Source organism: Phyllobates terribilis, unplaced genomic scaffold (assembly GCF_046119375.1).
Source record: "Phyllobates terribilis strain yellow unplaced genomic scaffold, ASM4611937v1 Scaffold_167__1_contigs__length_4167997, whole genome shotgun sequence".
In the NCBI taxonomy this organism is placed as follows: Eukaryota; Metazoa; Chordata; class Amphibia; order Anura; family Dendrobatidae; genus Phyllobates; species Phyllobates terribilis.
In genome coordinates this window covers 729,256-744,257 of record NW_027362927.1, presented here as the reverse complement: position 1 = coordinate 744,257, position 15,002 = coordinate 729,256, and the positions used below count along the sequence as shown (strand labels likewise).

Below are 15,002 nucleotides of genomic sequence, written 5' to 3'. Positions count from 1 at the left end.
GTCACCATAGACCCAGTATTATATCCCCCACAGCCCCCCTATGCAGTTTGGTCACCTCAGCCTCCTATACAGTGGAATAATAAAATTAACAACCTCATCCACAACTACCACAAAAGACTTCAAGCTGTCATTGATGTTAGAGGGGGCAATACACGGTATTAAGAACTGGGGTATGTGAACTTTTGATCAGGGTTATTTGGATGTTTTTGGTTGTCATTAAGATTTAAAAAGAGAAAACACAGTAGTTTGACAATAAATGGCTTCACCCAACCAAATTTTTTTTTGTTATCATTCATATTCTCTGAAACAAGGCAAAGAAAGCAAAAATTCTGACGGGGTATGTAAACTTTTGAGCACAACTGTATATACTGGACTCTAGTTAGCAGTCATTGCTAGAGAGAGCCTCATGCTGCATGGTTAGGAGTTTGGTGGTTTGTTGTTGTTTGAGAAGGCGTTTGGTGGATTTATCTAAGACTGTTGCATGGTTTTGGTTGTGTATTAATCCTCTCTTTCTCCTACTTTGGTTTTTCCCATCCTCCACTCACCACTGTTATCCTCTGTTGTTTGTGTGCATATATTTGTATGATTGGTATTTTCCTTTATCCCTGTTTGCATTACCTTGTTACTCTGGTTGGTGTATTGCCTTACACTATTACTCCTCTCTTCCCTTGGTGGAGGAAGAGAACAGGCAGATTGAGGAGTTCAGACAAGGTACGTGGTCCCGGCATTTTCACCTTCAGAAGTAATTCGAGGAACATGGGCAAGCTAGGACGTCCCTAGTGTTAGGGACAGGGAAGGAGCCCCTGGTCCTGGGATACCCGACAACAGAGTCATGACATTAACTCTGGCTGAAACTGTTTTCTGATCCATCATGGATCCTATCACAGCTCTCACAGGGCAACTGCAGCAACTTAGCCTAGAGGTTGCAGATCTATGCACTGTCATGTTGCAGCTCCCTAACACGTCAGGTCCTGGGACCATGACTCCCAGGCAACCCCCTGTGGAGCCCAAGATTGCTTTGCCTGACAGCTTCTTTGGGGGGGCGTGACATGTTTGTTTTCTTCAGGGAGGCCTGTAAGCTGTACTTCAGGTTATGTCCTATCTCCTCAGGAACCGAGGAGCAATGGGTGGTGATACTAATCTCGCTCCTTCAGGGTGACCCCCAAGTATGGGCATTTTCTCTCCCGCCAGACTCCCAATTGCTCCGGACGGTGGAGGAATTTCTTTTAGTCCTGGGTCATATATACAACGACCCTGACCGCATCTCCCTGGCTGAGTCCATGCTATGTCAGCTTCAGCAGGGAGATCGGCCAGCGGAGGTGTATTGCTCTGAGTTTCGGAGGTGATACACTGACACTAAGAGGAATGACCCCGCACGACGTAGCCAGTTTTGTCAAGGGCTATCGGTATGCCCTTGTCGTATAGGAGACTCCAGTTTCTCTTGAAGCAGCCATGTCTCTGGCTATCCAGGTGGATCACAGTCTTCGCCAGAGACATAAAGAAACACCCCAATATGCGAGAGGTCCAGCGCCAAGGGAACCCTGGTCTGAGTCATCTGAGGAGCCTATGCAGTTGGGTGTGGTGACTCGTTCTGTGTATCAAACTCGAGTTCAGCGTAAAGGGGGAGTATGGAATCCATCTGGACAAAAATAAGGTGATCATTTCGGCCTTTCTGGACAGTGGGGCGGGTTTAATTTGATAAACGTTAGGTTCGTCCAGGTCCGGGGCCTCAAACCATATACACTGTCCAGACACATACCCATAATCAGCATCAACTCTGCATCCTTGAGCCAGGGGTGTTTTACTCAAGTCATCCGAGGGTTACATCTACAGGTAGGCCATACACTCAGAATGTATTGAGTTTTATGTGCTAGAGGGTCTGCCCTCTCTTGTGGTTCTGAGACTACCTTTGCTCACACTGCACAACCCTGTGGTAGATTGGCAGACTCAGGAGGTAGCAAATTGGATCAAGTATTGTCAAGGACACTGGGCACCTGGCTGGCTAGTGTGGATACCCAGTCTGTGCCTAAATACCTGTCTGACTTTGAGGATGTGTTCTCGGAGCAGGGGTGTCAAAATCTCCCTTCCCATCAACCTTATGACTGTGCCATTAATCTTGTTTCTGGGGCCAAGCTGCCTAAGAGCAGACTTTGTAAAATCTCTGGTCCATAGAAGCGGGCCATGAAGGACTATATCACGGAAAGTTAAAAAAAAGGATCATATCACACCATCGTCATCCCCCATTGCTGAAGGGGTTTTCCTTGTAAAGAAAGACGGGGGGTTACGCCCCTACCTAGATTTCCGCAAACTAAATCCAATCACGGTCTGGGAACCGTATCTGATCCCTCTCACCCCGGACTTATTTAATCAGATCGTGGCAGCAAAATGGTTTTCTAAACTGGTTCTCAGGGGGGCATATAATCTCATTCGTATTAAAGAGGGGGATGAGTGAAAACCAGCTTTCAATATGCCTGAGGGACACTATGAGAACCTTTGTCATGCTATTTGGGTTGAGTGATGCTCCCGCCGTCTTTCAGCATTTTGTAAATGTCATGTTTAGTCACCCGGCAGGTATATTTGTTGTGATCTATCTTGATTACATTAATTTTTGCGCCTGACCTTGAGTCATATCAGGTACATGTCAGGTAGGTCTTACAGATACTCAGAGTCAATGAAGTATTTGTTAAACCAGAGAAGTGTATGTTCTCTTGAGGAGATCCCTTTTATAGGCTAGATTTTATCATCCACCGGTTTTCACATGGATCCAGCAAAAGTCTGGGCGGAACAGGATTGGGATTGTCCTGAGGATTTAAAGGCGTTACAAAGGTATTTGGGTTTCGCCAACTACTACCGCAAGTTCATAAAAACTTTTCGGTAGTGGCCAAACCTCTGGCGGATATGACCAGAAAATGGACTGACTTTTCTAAATGGTACAGTCCGGCCAGGGAGGCATTCAATACCTTAAGGAGTGTTTTGTATTTGTGCCGATTCTCATGCAGCCTGACGTCACTCAGCCATTCATTGCTGAAGTTGACATGTCAGAAGTGTGTGTGGGGGCTGTTTTGTCGCAGGGTGCATCTCCTAGTAAATGGCATCCATGTGCATACTTTTCTAAAAAACTGTCACTCGCTGAGAGAAATTATGACATTGGTAACAGGGAACTCTTGGCAACCAAGTGGGCTTTTGGAGAGTGGCATCATTTTCTGGAGGGGGCAGATCATCCGATTATGGTAATCACGGACCATAAGAATCTGGTATATCTAGAGTCTACGAAACGTCTAACGCCTAGACAGGTGGGATGGCCGTTATTCTTCACCAGATTTAACTTTTTCGTTACATATAGGCCAGGGAACAAGAACATTAAGGTGGATGCCTTTTCCAGCGGTGGAGATAATTGTGAACCAGTTTCTATACTGCAAAATGGGGTGGTTATTGCATCTATATGCTCCGATCTTGAGAAGGAGGTTGTTGAGGCTCAGGGGGACGCACCTGCTGCCTGTTTATTAGGTAAACTGTTTGTACATGTGAATCTCCATCTTAGAGTTCTCAGTGAACATCATGATTGGGTCTTGGACAGACATCCCTGTTATAAAGACACTACAGATCTCCTTACTCTGCGTTTTTGGTGGTCAGGAGTTCATCAGGATGTTCACGAGTATGTAGCCGCCTGCCGTGTCTGAGCATGTTCTAAGATCTCTCATACTTGTTCATCTTGGTCTCTCCATCCATTGGCGATTCCCAGTAGACTGTGGATTCATTTATCGTTCGATTTTATCACTAATACTAATCTACCCGTGTCGGTAGGTAATACTGTAATTTTGGTGGTGGTGGACAGATTCAGTAAGATGTCACATTTCATTGTGCAACCCGCATTACCTAACACCAAGACTTTGATGCAGATTTTCATCAGAGAGATGGTAAAATTACATGGGAACCCTACTGATATTTTTTCTGATTGGGGGATGTAGTTTATTTCCAAATTTTGATGGGCATCTTGCAATCTTTTGAGGATCCATCTGTTGTTCTCTTCAGCAGTCTTCCGCAGTCTAAAGGGCAAACTGAACATGTTAACCAGAATCTTGAGACTTATCTTAGGTGTTTTATGTCTGAGAATCAGGAGGATGGGGTTACTGACTTACCTCTTGCTGAATTTGTAGTGAATAATCATTGTCATGAATCCACTGGTAAGTCCCCATTTAACAGGAATACCTGAAGAACGTTTTCCATCTTCAATTACGTCTGTGTGGCAAAGGGTTCTTGATTGCTTGAGGAAGATGGGGTCCAAATATAAGAGTGTGGCTGATTGGAGACGTGTGGTGGGTCTGGACCTGTGTGATGACTTGGTGTGGTTGTCTTCAAGGAGCATTAAGTTGAAGGTTCCATCTTAGAAACTGGGTCCCAGGTTCACTGGTTCTTATAAGATTGTGGTCGTCGTCAATCCCGTAGCATTCCACCTTGATTTGCCGCCCACCTTTAGGATCCATAATGTTCCATTAGTCTCTACCCAAAAAATACGTTGCGTCCTTTGTATCATCAGCGCTACTGCCATCTCTGGTCATTGTGGATGGACATTTGGAATTCCAAATAGGTAAGATCGTTGATTCTTGCTTAGTTCATCTGTCACTTCAGTAACTGGTACACTGGAAGAGTTATGGTCCTGAGGAGAGGATGTGGTTACCAGCATCTGACGTCCATGCAGCCAGGTTGATCTGGTCTTTTTATGCGGTACACCCTGATAAACCCAGCTATGAGGTTCCAGAGGTCCCTCGTAGAAGGGGTTACTGTCATGGGTTTACTGCGACAGAGAGGAGCCAGAACACTGCAGAGTCTGATTCCTCCTAATCCTGCACTCATTAGAAGCCTTTCACCTTCATATTAAATGGTGCAGATTTCTTCTAACAGTACAGGAGTTAATCTGCTCAGTTGAGAGCTCCTTGAAGCTTTCCTGCCTTAGTGTTCACAGCTATTCACTATTAGCCACTCCCCGTTCCTATATATACTGGATTCTAGCTAGCAGTCATTACCAGAGCTAGCTGTTGTTTGAGAAGGCGTTTGTGGATTTAGCTAAGACTGTTGCATGGTTTTGGTTGTGTGTATAATCCTCTTCTTCTACTTTGGTTTTACCCCATTCTTCCACTCCCCAGTGTTATCCTCTGTTGTTTGTGTGCATATATTTGTATGATTGGTATTTCCTTTATCCCTGTTTGTATTACCGTGTTAGTCTGGTTGGTGTATTGCGATACACTACTACTCCTCTCTTCCCCGGGTGGGGGAAGGGAGCAGGTGGATTGAGGAGCTCAGACAAGGTACATCGCCCCAGCATCTTCACCTTCAGAAGTAATCCAGGGAACAGGGCCAGCTAGGGCACCCCTAGCGTTAGGGACAGGGAAGCTGTGACAGCAGAGCTGTGAGCAACAAGCATGCTGAGAGATTTCACCAAGATATTGCGGATATGGAGAAAAGATATCAATGAAAATGCTTGCAGATAATGATTGAACAATTGTAAGAAATGATTCAATGCAGGAGTACAAGAAGCAAGCAAAAAAGAGTTGTCCCTGAATGAGGACCAAATTTTGTATCGCAATTTCTGTAACTGTTTATATTTCGCAATAGTGTTTAGACAGGTTTTAGTTATTTGAACTGTTGTTAAGTTTCCTCTAAATAAATATCAGAAAATTGGCATAACAAAATATTTGCATCTTTATATTTGCAAAAATAATGTTTCAAAGTACTGAAACTTTTATGCATCAATTATATGTACACACAAAAAGCAAAGACACACCAAGAATAATTAACCTACCATTTCATGGAGGGGGTGACTGCTTAGTATTTGAATTGCACACAAAAAGGCTTGTATAGGGTGCTGTTCACACTAGGGGGAATTTTAATTCTTCTTGGTGTGGCTTTGCTTTTTGTGTTTAGAGTAGGGCTCGTAAGCATGAGAACCCTTGTCGCGGGTTCCGAGCTTACATATTTTGGCCAACATATCAACTAATATCTCATATATTATATATATGTATTTTTGCACTTTTTAATTCCAGGGTGCAGCCAGGCCCATCAGTTCCGGCATTGTAAACTGGGGTGTCTGTTCCTATGGGGTGCACTTGGATAATACTGGGCAGCCCGCCTAATCTAATAGTATGGGCTTAACTAGTAGACTGTAAGCCGGATACTGTGCACTACCCTAGTGTGAACAGCACCCTATACAAGCCATTTTGTGCAGTCACCCCCTCCATGAAATGGTAGGTTGTGAGTGATTGTCTCATCAGTATTTTGCACCTGTGTAGCCGCCATCTTTATGTGGGTTTGCTGCACCCTGGTAGTGCATTTAGTTCTGAAGATCTGGGCAGGTCCCTGCTGCCCTTTTTTGCTGTGTTTTTTCATCAATTATATGTAGCAGTAAAAGGAAAACTCTGATATCACAGAAACAAGAGGCAACTAAAAATTTTATTGTGCAATTTGAATTCACATGGTCAAAATCATTAAAAATGGCTCATTTCATAAATGATCTGAAAGGTCCTTGAGGAAGTCTTCAGCTGCTCATTCAGGACATGCAGCCTCTGTGCAGGTTCCTGTAGTTTCTTCTCCTACTTTGCACCAATCAGTTAGATAAGTGGAGTGGAGGAGAGAGCAATTTTCTGATTGATCAGGAAGGACACTGTTTCAATGTTTTCCTCAGTAACAGGAAGCTGCCTAAAGTCTATAAGACACACTCACTTATTAGAAAGATTTTTTCTTGCTAATAAGTTTGTTTTTCCAAGTTAAACATTTCCCATATTAAGAAAAAAAAAAGGCTTCTTCCTTGTGACTGCTCTGGTGACTAAGAAGAGATGATTTATTCGCAAAACATTTTCCTTTAAAATGGCTTCTATCCTGTGTGAGTTCTCTGATGTGTAACAAGAGTTGATTTCTCGGTAAAACATTTCCCACATTCTGAACATAAATAAGGCTTCTTCCCTGTGTGGGTTCTCTGGTGTATAACAACATCTGCTTTCCGGTTAAAACATTTCCCACATTCTGTACATGAAAAAGGCTTCTCCCCTGTGTGAGTTCTCTGGTGTATAACAAAATTTGATTTCTGTGTAAAACATTTTCCACATTCTGAACATGAAAAAGGCTTCTCCCCTGTGTGGGTTCTTTGATGTCTGATCAGACTTGATATCTGTGTAAAACATTTCCCACATTCTAAACATGAAAATGGCTTCTCCCCTGTGTGAATTCTCTGGTGACTAACAAGATGTGATTTCTGTGTAAAACATTTCCCACATTCTGAACATGATAAAGGCTTCTCCCCTGTGTGGGTTCTCTGGTGTATAACAACATCGGATTTATGACTAAAACATTGCCCACATTCTGAACATGAAAAAGGCTTCACCCCTGTGTGAGTTCTTTGGTGCTTAACAAAAATTGATTTCATTGTAAAACATTTTCCACATTCTGAACATGAAAAAGGCTTCTCCCCTGTGTGAGTTCTTTGGTGACTAACAAGATTTGATTTCTGGTTAAAACATTTCCCACATTCTGAACAGGAAAAAGGCTTCTCCCCTGTGTGAGTTCTCTGATGTTTGATAACACTTGATTGCTCTGCAAAACATTTCCCACATTCTGAACATGAAAATGGCTTCTCCCCTGTGTGAGTTCTCTGATGTTTCATAAGACTCGATTTCTCTGTAAAACATTTCCCACAATCTGAACATGAAAATGGCTTCTCCCCTGTGTGAGTTCTTTGGTGACTAACAAGATTTGATTTCTGGTTAAAACATTTCCCACACTTGGAACAAGAAAATATATTCTCTGCTGTGTGAATTTTTTGATGTTTAAGAAGAGACATTTTGAGAGGAAAACTATTTCCATATTCAGAATGTGAAAATGGCTTCTTTGCTTTAGGAGCAACTCGTTTTTTAATGCTTATTTTGGGACTTTGATTTTCCTTAATAGTCAGTAATGAATCAGAAGACAGGACCTGTTTCATAAGACTAGATGATAAATCTTTGCTGTGAAGGGATGATGGTAGATCTGGAGTAATGGAATTCACTTCAATTGTAGCCTGAGGGATCTCAAGATCATCTGATTTAAAAATTGAAGATGTCGGCTGTCCCTCTGATCTTCTGGTACAGTCATCTGCCAAGAAGAAAATCAATTATTATTTTTGAATTAAATATCCTTGAATTTTATAGTTTTGAACATTTCTACTTAAACTGTCTGTAAAAATGGCAAGTTATGTAAAAATATTGAATTATTCACCAAGACAATGACAGTTCACAGTCTAATAGAAAACCTCATAGCGTGAACCAGTAAAGTGTGGTGTTCAACTGTTTGTTCATTCTGCCTCCAAAATATGGAATAAAAAGCCAAACAATGTTATGTACAGTGGGGAAAATAAGTATTTGATACTCTAGTGATTTTGCAATTTTTCCCATCTACAAAGAAGGGAGAGGACTGTAATTTTTATCGTCGGTACACTTCAACTGTGAGAGACAGAATCTAAAAATAAAAAACAGAAAATCGCATTGTATGATTTTAAAATAATTAATTTGTATTTCATTGTATGAAATAAGTATTTGATCACCTACCAACCAGCAAGAATTCTGGCTCTCACAGACATGTTAAGTTTTTCTTTAAGAAGCCCTCCTACTCTGCACTCATTACCTGTATTAATTGCACCTGTTAGAACTTGTTACCTGTATAAAAGACACCTTTCCACACACTCAATCAAAGACACTCCAACCTCCACCATGGCCAAGACCAAATAGCTGTCTAAAGAAACCAAGGACAAAATTGTAGATCTGCCCAAGGCTGGGATGGGCTATGGGACAATAGGTAAGCAGCTTGGCAAGAATGGAAAAACTATTGACACAATTATTAAGAAATGGAAGAAACACAAGATGACTTTGAATCTTCCTCAGTCTGGGGCTCCATGCAAGATCTCTCCTCGTGGGGTAAGAATGATTCTGAGACAGGTCAGGAATCAGCCCAGAACTACACGGGAGGTCCTGGACAATGACCTGAAGAGAGCTGGAACCACAGTCTAAAACATTACCGTTAGTAACACACTACGCTGTCATGGATTAAAATCCTGCAGGGCATTAAAGGTCCCCCTGCTCACACAAGCACATGTCCAGGCCCGTTTGAACTTCTCCAATGACCATCTGGGTGATCCAGAGGAGGCATGGGAGAAGGTCATGTGGTCAGATGAGGCCAAAATAGAACTTTTTGGTATCAACTCCGCTCGCCGTGTTTGGAGGAAGAATAAGGATGAGTACAAACCCAAGAACACCATCCCAAACATGACGACTGTACCGTATTGAAGGGAGGATGGATGGGGTCACGTATCGCAAGATTTTGGCCAACAACCTTCTTCCCTCAGTAAGAGCATTGAACATGGGTCGTGGCTGGGTCTTCCAGCATGACAATGACTCGAAACACCCAGCCAGGCCAACTAAGAAGTGGTTCCATAAGAAGCATTTCAATGTCCCGAAGTGGCCTAGCCAGTCTCCAGACCTGAACCCAATAGAAAATCTTTGGAGTGAGCTGAAACTCCATGTTGCCCAGCGACAGCCCCAAAACCTCAAAGATTTGGAAAAGATTTGTATGGGGGAGTGGGCCAAGATCCCTCCTGCAGTGTGTGCAAAGCTGGCCAAGAACTACAGGAAACTTCTGACCTCTGTAATTTCAAACAAAGGTTTCTGTACCAAATATTAAGTAAAAATTCATGCAATGTGATTTTCTGGATTTTTTTTTAGATTATGTCTCTCACAGGTGAAGTGTACCTACGATAAAAATTACAGATTTCTCCATTCTTTGTAGGTGGGAAAACTTGAAAAATCAGCAGTGTATCAAATATTATTTTCACCATTGTAGGTGAAAAGAATATCAATAAAAACTGCTACTCATCTCACAAAAAACAAGTCCCCAACTCAGGTCCATCATCTGTCAGTGTAATAACAGAGGTTTCCACATTATTAGTGGCTCAAAGGTTCTAGAAAAGCAACATGGCTTCCATAAACCAATCCAGCAATATCCGCTCTCTCCCGAAGTCATATCTCTTCCTCTCTTCTGAGCCTTGCAGTGTGTCCAAACCACATTTATCATCCATGTACTTGGCATTACTATAGTGAGAAGAACCCACTTAATTTATGGTATGTAAGTGCCCAGATTGTGATCCAGGAGACAATGTGTTGGGTAATAAAATGGAATATTTGCAATTTTCACTCTCCAACATCCACAGTGCAGAAAGTGCCTGTCGAATCAAACTATGGATATGGAAACTAACAGTGCAATAGTTACTTTGTGTCCTTCTCCTATTGGGGAGAATCAAGCAAACACTAGTGGAGCTATTAATTCTATCTTACCAGTGGTGAATAAGGATAGTGGTGTTTCCAATGATACAGAGCAATCATCACTAATTCATTTTGGGTTAAATGAATTAATTGGTGCAACCTCAACGCAGAGTGTTAGTGCATTGGATTTTTCTATTTTAACTATCCATCCTGATTCCCAAAATTCCTTACCAACAATATCTCAGTCATTAAGTGTAGGGCATACATCATTAGAGGAAGGTTCCACTGATAAATCAGTGAAGCTACCACCTCCGCAAAATATAACTTCTTCAATAGAATTGTTATCACCAGCTGTAATATTAACTAATGAAACTGCACCGCCTCTCAATGGTAAAAAAACACACCGCTCCTTTATGATACAAAAATCCCAATTTTTTCAGCCGGCCCAAGCTCGCCAACCAAAAAGAAAAAGAAATATCGGGGATGTAGGGGGCGAGGTAGAGCCATCCCAAAAAATAGCAGCCCTGTAGGATTTGCTAATTAAAAAGACAAAGCCATTAGGGCAAATATTGAGGAAAGAGAAAAAGACGAGAAGCAGAAAATGGTATGCAGTTTTAACCAGTCTCACCACACCTTATCTGAGGGGGAGATCTCACTATTGAGTAGAGGACTCTCTTTTTGACCTGTTTCAAGTTTGAATGTTTTCAATTTATATGTAGATTTGAATGAGTACTTTAGGAAATTGATGTTAAAACGTCACTTTATTATTGAAGAAAAACGTAAATCAATAAACGCAAGTATACCCCTTGCTAATAATGGAGTCGAAAATCATGTGCCCGCTATGGGTTTCCACCATGTTCCACTAGGTGGTAAATCTCATTTTTATCCTACTCACCATAAGGGAAGTCATCTCGAGACTTTTCAGCAACTGATTTTAAAAGACATTCGCACTTTTACTCGTATTAAAAAGAGGGATAACCTGACGACTCCAGAAAGACAAGCCATCTCTAGTTTACGGAAGAATAAAGGAATAATTATTAAGGAAGCTGATAAGGCGGTGGTATTGTGGTGATGAATCGGGGTTAGTACACTGGAGAAGGTTTGCGGATACTCAGTGATACTGATTATTATAATAAATTAGATTGTGATAATTCTGTCACCATCTTATGGAATATAAAAACTTAACTAAGGGAGCCCTTAGGGAGGGGATCTTGGATGTGAGAGAGAAAAGATTTTTGGATATATCATTTTTTCAGACCCCTTATTTTTATTTCCGACCCAAGATCCATAAAAGTACTACCAATCCCCCTGGTCGCCCCATCATTTCGGGGATAAAATCTATTACAGCTAATTTATCAAATTATGTCGATTTGTTTTTACAAAAATATGTGATTAGGCTTGAATCTTATTTAAAATATTCTTCACATTTTATTAGCTTGTTGAGGGATTTACCTCCCTAGGAGGAGGGCGGAATGGTGGCTCAGTGGTTAGCACTGCAGCACGGGGGTCCTGGGTTCAAATCCCACCAAGGACAACATCTGCAAGGGGTTTGTATGTTCTCCCGGTGTTTGTGTGGGTTTCCTCCGGGTTCTCCGGCTTCCTCCCACACTCCAAAGACTGATAGGGAATGTAGATTGTGAGCCCCAATGGGGACAGTGATGATAATGTCTGTAAATTGTCTGAGTTATAAAGTGCTGCGGAATATACTGGCACTATATAAATAAAAAGATTATCATTATTATGTTTTTTGTGAGTTCCTTATACTTCAACATTACACATATTTTGGGTTTAGAGGCTATTGATCATTATTTGTGTTCAGATACCTCTATATTTTTGGAACAGAAAAGGTTCTTATTAGAAAGTATTGAGTTTATCTTAAACAATAATATTTTTTCATTTGAAGGGACCACATATAAACAGATGAGAGGTTGTGCGATGGGGACGAGATTTGCCCCTAGCTATGCAAATTTATTTATGGGGAGGTTTGAGTCTGTCTTCATCGTACAGTCCCATCTATATGCTAGACATATATGTCTCTTTAGGAGATTTATAGATGATTTTTTCTTTGTCAGGACCGGTACCCATGAGGAAGCATCTATATTTGTATCTGAATTAAATAATAATACCCGGGGTCTTAGTTTTTCATCTAATATATCCAGTTTAAGTATTCAATTCCTTGACGTCCTGATTCATAAAAACCCAGAAGGAAAGATAATCACCATCAAGCATTTCAGGTGGATGTGAATAGTTACCTAGCATATGATAGCAGCCATCTTCCAGCCTGGGTGCGTAATATTCCCTATGGACAGTATTGGAGAATTAGGAAAAATTGTAGTAGAGATGTGGATTTTATTAATGAATCTAGGATTTTAAAGATGAGATTCAGGGAAAAGGGATATCCTGACAAATTATTAAGTGATGCATATAAGAAAGCCAAATGTTTATCCCAAGAAAAATGCTTGGAAATGATAAACAATAAGGGGAATCTGGCCGGACCTACCACTGTGGTAAAAAATGAGACTATTAAACCATTGAGTGCTGAGTATAGTCTCGTTACAACATTTAGCCAATATAGTTATTCTTCATAACCTATTGAAGACGTATTGGTTCATTTTATCCGGTGATCCGATTTTGGGCAAGCAACTGCCGGCCAAACCAAGGATTATATATTAGAGGTGTTAGAATCTGAAAAATGTGTTAGCGCCTAGCTCCACATCACTGACTAAGAATTATATAAAGTATAAAAATATAAACCAAGGAAGGGGGGATGGGTGCTTTAGATGTAGAACATCAAGATGTGTCTGTTGTGGGATCATTAATAATGGAACAAAAACTTTTAGTTTGCCCACCACGGGGGAGACTTTTCAGATTAGATGCCGGACAGACTACCAGTCGTCATATCTATATATATAATCGTCTTATCCCATCTGTCTGTCTGTCCAGGAAATCCCGCGTCGCTCATTGGTCCGGCAGAGGCCAATCAGCGACGCGGGATTTCAGAAAAAAGATGGTGGCCGTTAGCGGCTCATCTGCGGGACGGAGATGCAGCCGGGAGATGACCGGCACGAGGCATTCATCTCCCGGCCAGTAGCAGCAGAAGGACTTTGACCGCCGGCGCCGCTGACCTCCATGCGGAAGGGAGCACCGGGGAGCGGCGCTGCGGGTCGGGATACTTCTGCTGCGAGCAGCCACTCATATCCCGGTTTCTCGCAGCGGAAGTAGCCGCACAGGCAGCGGCGCTGACATCCATGCGGCTAGGGTGTCAAGGGAGGACCGGGGAGCGGCGCTGCTGGTCGGGATACTTCTGCTGCGAGCAGTCGCTCATCTCCCGGCTTCTCGCAGCGGAAGTAGCTGCACAGGCAGCTCCGCTCCCCGGTCCTCACCAATACGATTCCGCTCCCCGGTCCTCACCAATATGATTCGCTGATTGGTCGCGCTCTCCGGCCGCAACCAATCAGTGATCTTGGCGCAAAAGTTAAACACCGCTGTGCTGATTGGTCGCGGGCGCTGCTCGCGACCAATCAGCGATCTTGCCGACAAATTTAAACACTGCTGTGCTGATTGGTCGCGGACGCTGCTCGCGACCAATCACCGATTTGGGCGCAACATTTAAAAAGCGGCCGCGACCAATCACCGATCTTGGCGCCACATTTAAACACTGCTGTGCTGATTGGTCGCGGACGCTGCTCGCGACCAATCAGCGATCTTGCCAACAAATTTAAACACTGCTGTGCTGATTGGTCGCGGTCGCCGGCCGCAACCAATCAGCATTATTGGCGCCAAATTTAAACAACGCTCTGCTGATTGGTCGCAGCCGCCAGCCGACCGCGACCAATCAGCGAGATTGGCGCCAAATTTAAACAACGCTCTGCTGATTGGTCGCGGATGCTGGTCGCGACTAATCAGCATTATTGGCGCCAAATTTAAACACCGCTCTGCTGATTGGTCCCGGTCACCGGCAGCGAACAATCAGCAGTATTGGGGCCAAATTTAAACACCGCTCTGCTGATTAGTCGCAACCACCGGCCGCGACTAATCAGCGATTTTGGCGCCAAATTTAAACACACTCTCCAGTACTCACTAACACGGTTCGCTGATTGGTTGCGGCCGCCGCCCGCAAACAATCAGCAGTATTGGCGCCAAATTTAAACCCCGCTCTGCTGATTGGTCGCGGTCGCCGGCCGCGACCAATCAGCAGTATTGGCGCCAAATTTAAACACCGCTCTGCTGATTGCTCGCGGTCGCCGAACGCGACCAATCAGCATTATTGGCGCCAAATTTAAACACCGCTTAACTTATTGGTCGCGGTGGCCGGCCGCAACCAAGCAGCGATATTGGCGCCAAATTTAAACACCGCTCTGCTGATTGGTCGCGGTTGCCGGTCGCGACTAATCACCATTATTGGCGCCAAATTTAAATACCGCTCTGCTGATTGGTCGCGACCACCGGCCGTGACCAATCAGAGATATAGGCGCCAAATTTTAACACCGCTTTGCTGATTGGTCACGGTTGCCGGCCGCGACTAATCAGCGATTTTGGTGCCAAATTTAAACACGCTCTCCAGTCCTCACTAACACGGCTTGCTGATTGGTCGCGGCCGCCGCCTGCGACCAATCACCGATATTGCCGCCAAATTTAAACACTGCTTTGGTGATTGCGCCCGGTCGGCCGCATACATATTCTAGAATACCCGATGCGTTAGAATCGGGCCACCATCTAGTG

The 15,002-nt window shown here is 43.1% G+C and overlaps 2 protein-coding genes across 2 annotated transcripts in view; both read right to left on the bottom strand.

Annotated features, from left to right (window-relative positions):
* Nucleotides 1-8,214, bottom strand: part of LOC141207914 (uncharacterized) — a 49,098-nt gene extending 40,884 nt beyond the window's left edge. The window contains exon 1 of the mRNA XM_073664477.1: nucleotides 6,876-8,214. Coding sequence (XP_073520578.1) covers nucleotides 6,876-7,972 — 1,097 coding nt within the window. The 5' untranslated portion in view covers nucleotides 7,973-8,214. The remainder of the gene's footprint in view (nucleotides 1-6,875) is intronic.
* A 4,312-nt stretch (nucleotides 8,215-12,526) lies between these two features.
* LOC141207913 (gastrula zinc finger protein XlCGF66.1-like) overlaps nucleotides 12,527-15,002 on the bottom strand; it is a 35,788-nt gene continuing 33,312 nt past the window's right edge. Inside the window, exon 7 of the mRNA XM_073664476.1 lies at nucleotides 12,527-12,579. Coding sequence (XP_073520577.1) covers nucleotides 12,533-12,579 — 47 coding nt within the window. The 3' untranslated portion in view covers nucleotides 12,527-12,532. The remainder of the gene's footprint in view (nucleotides 12,580-15,002) is intronic.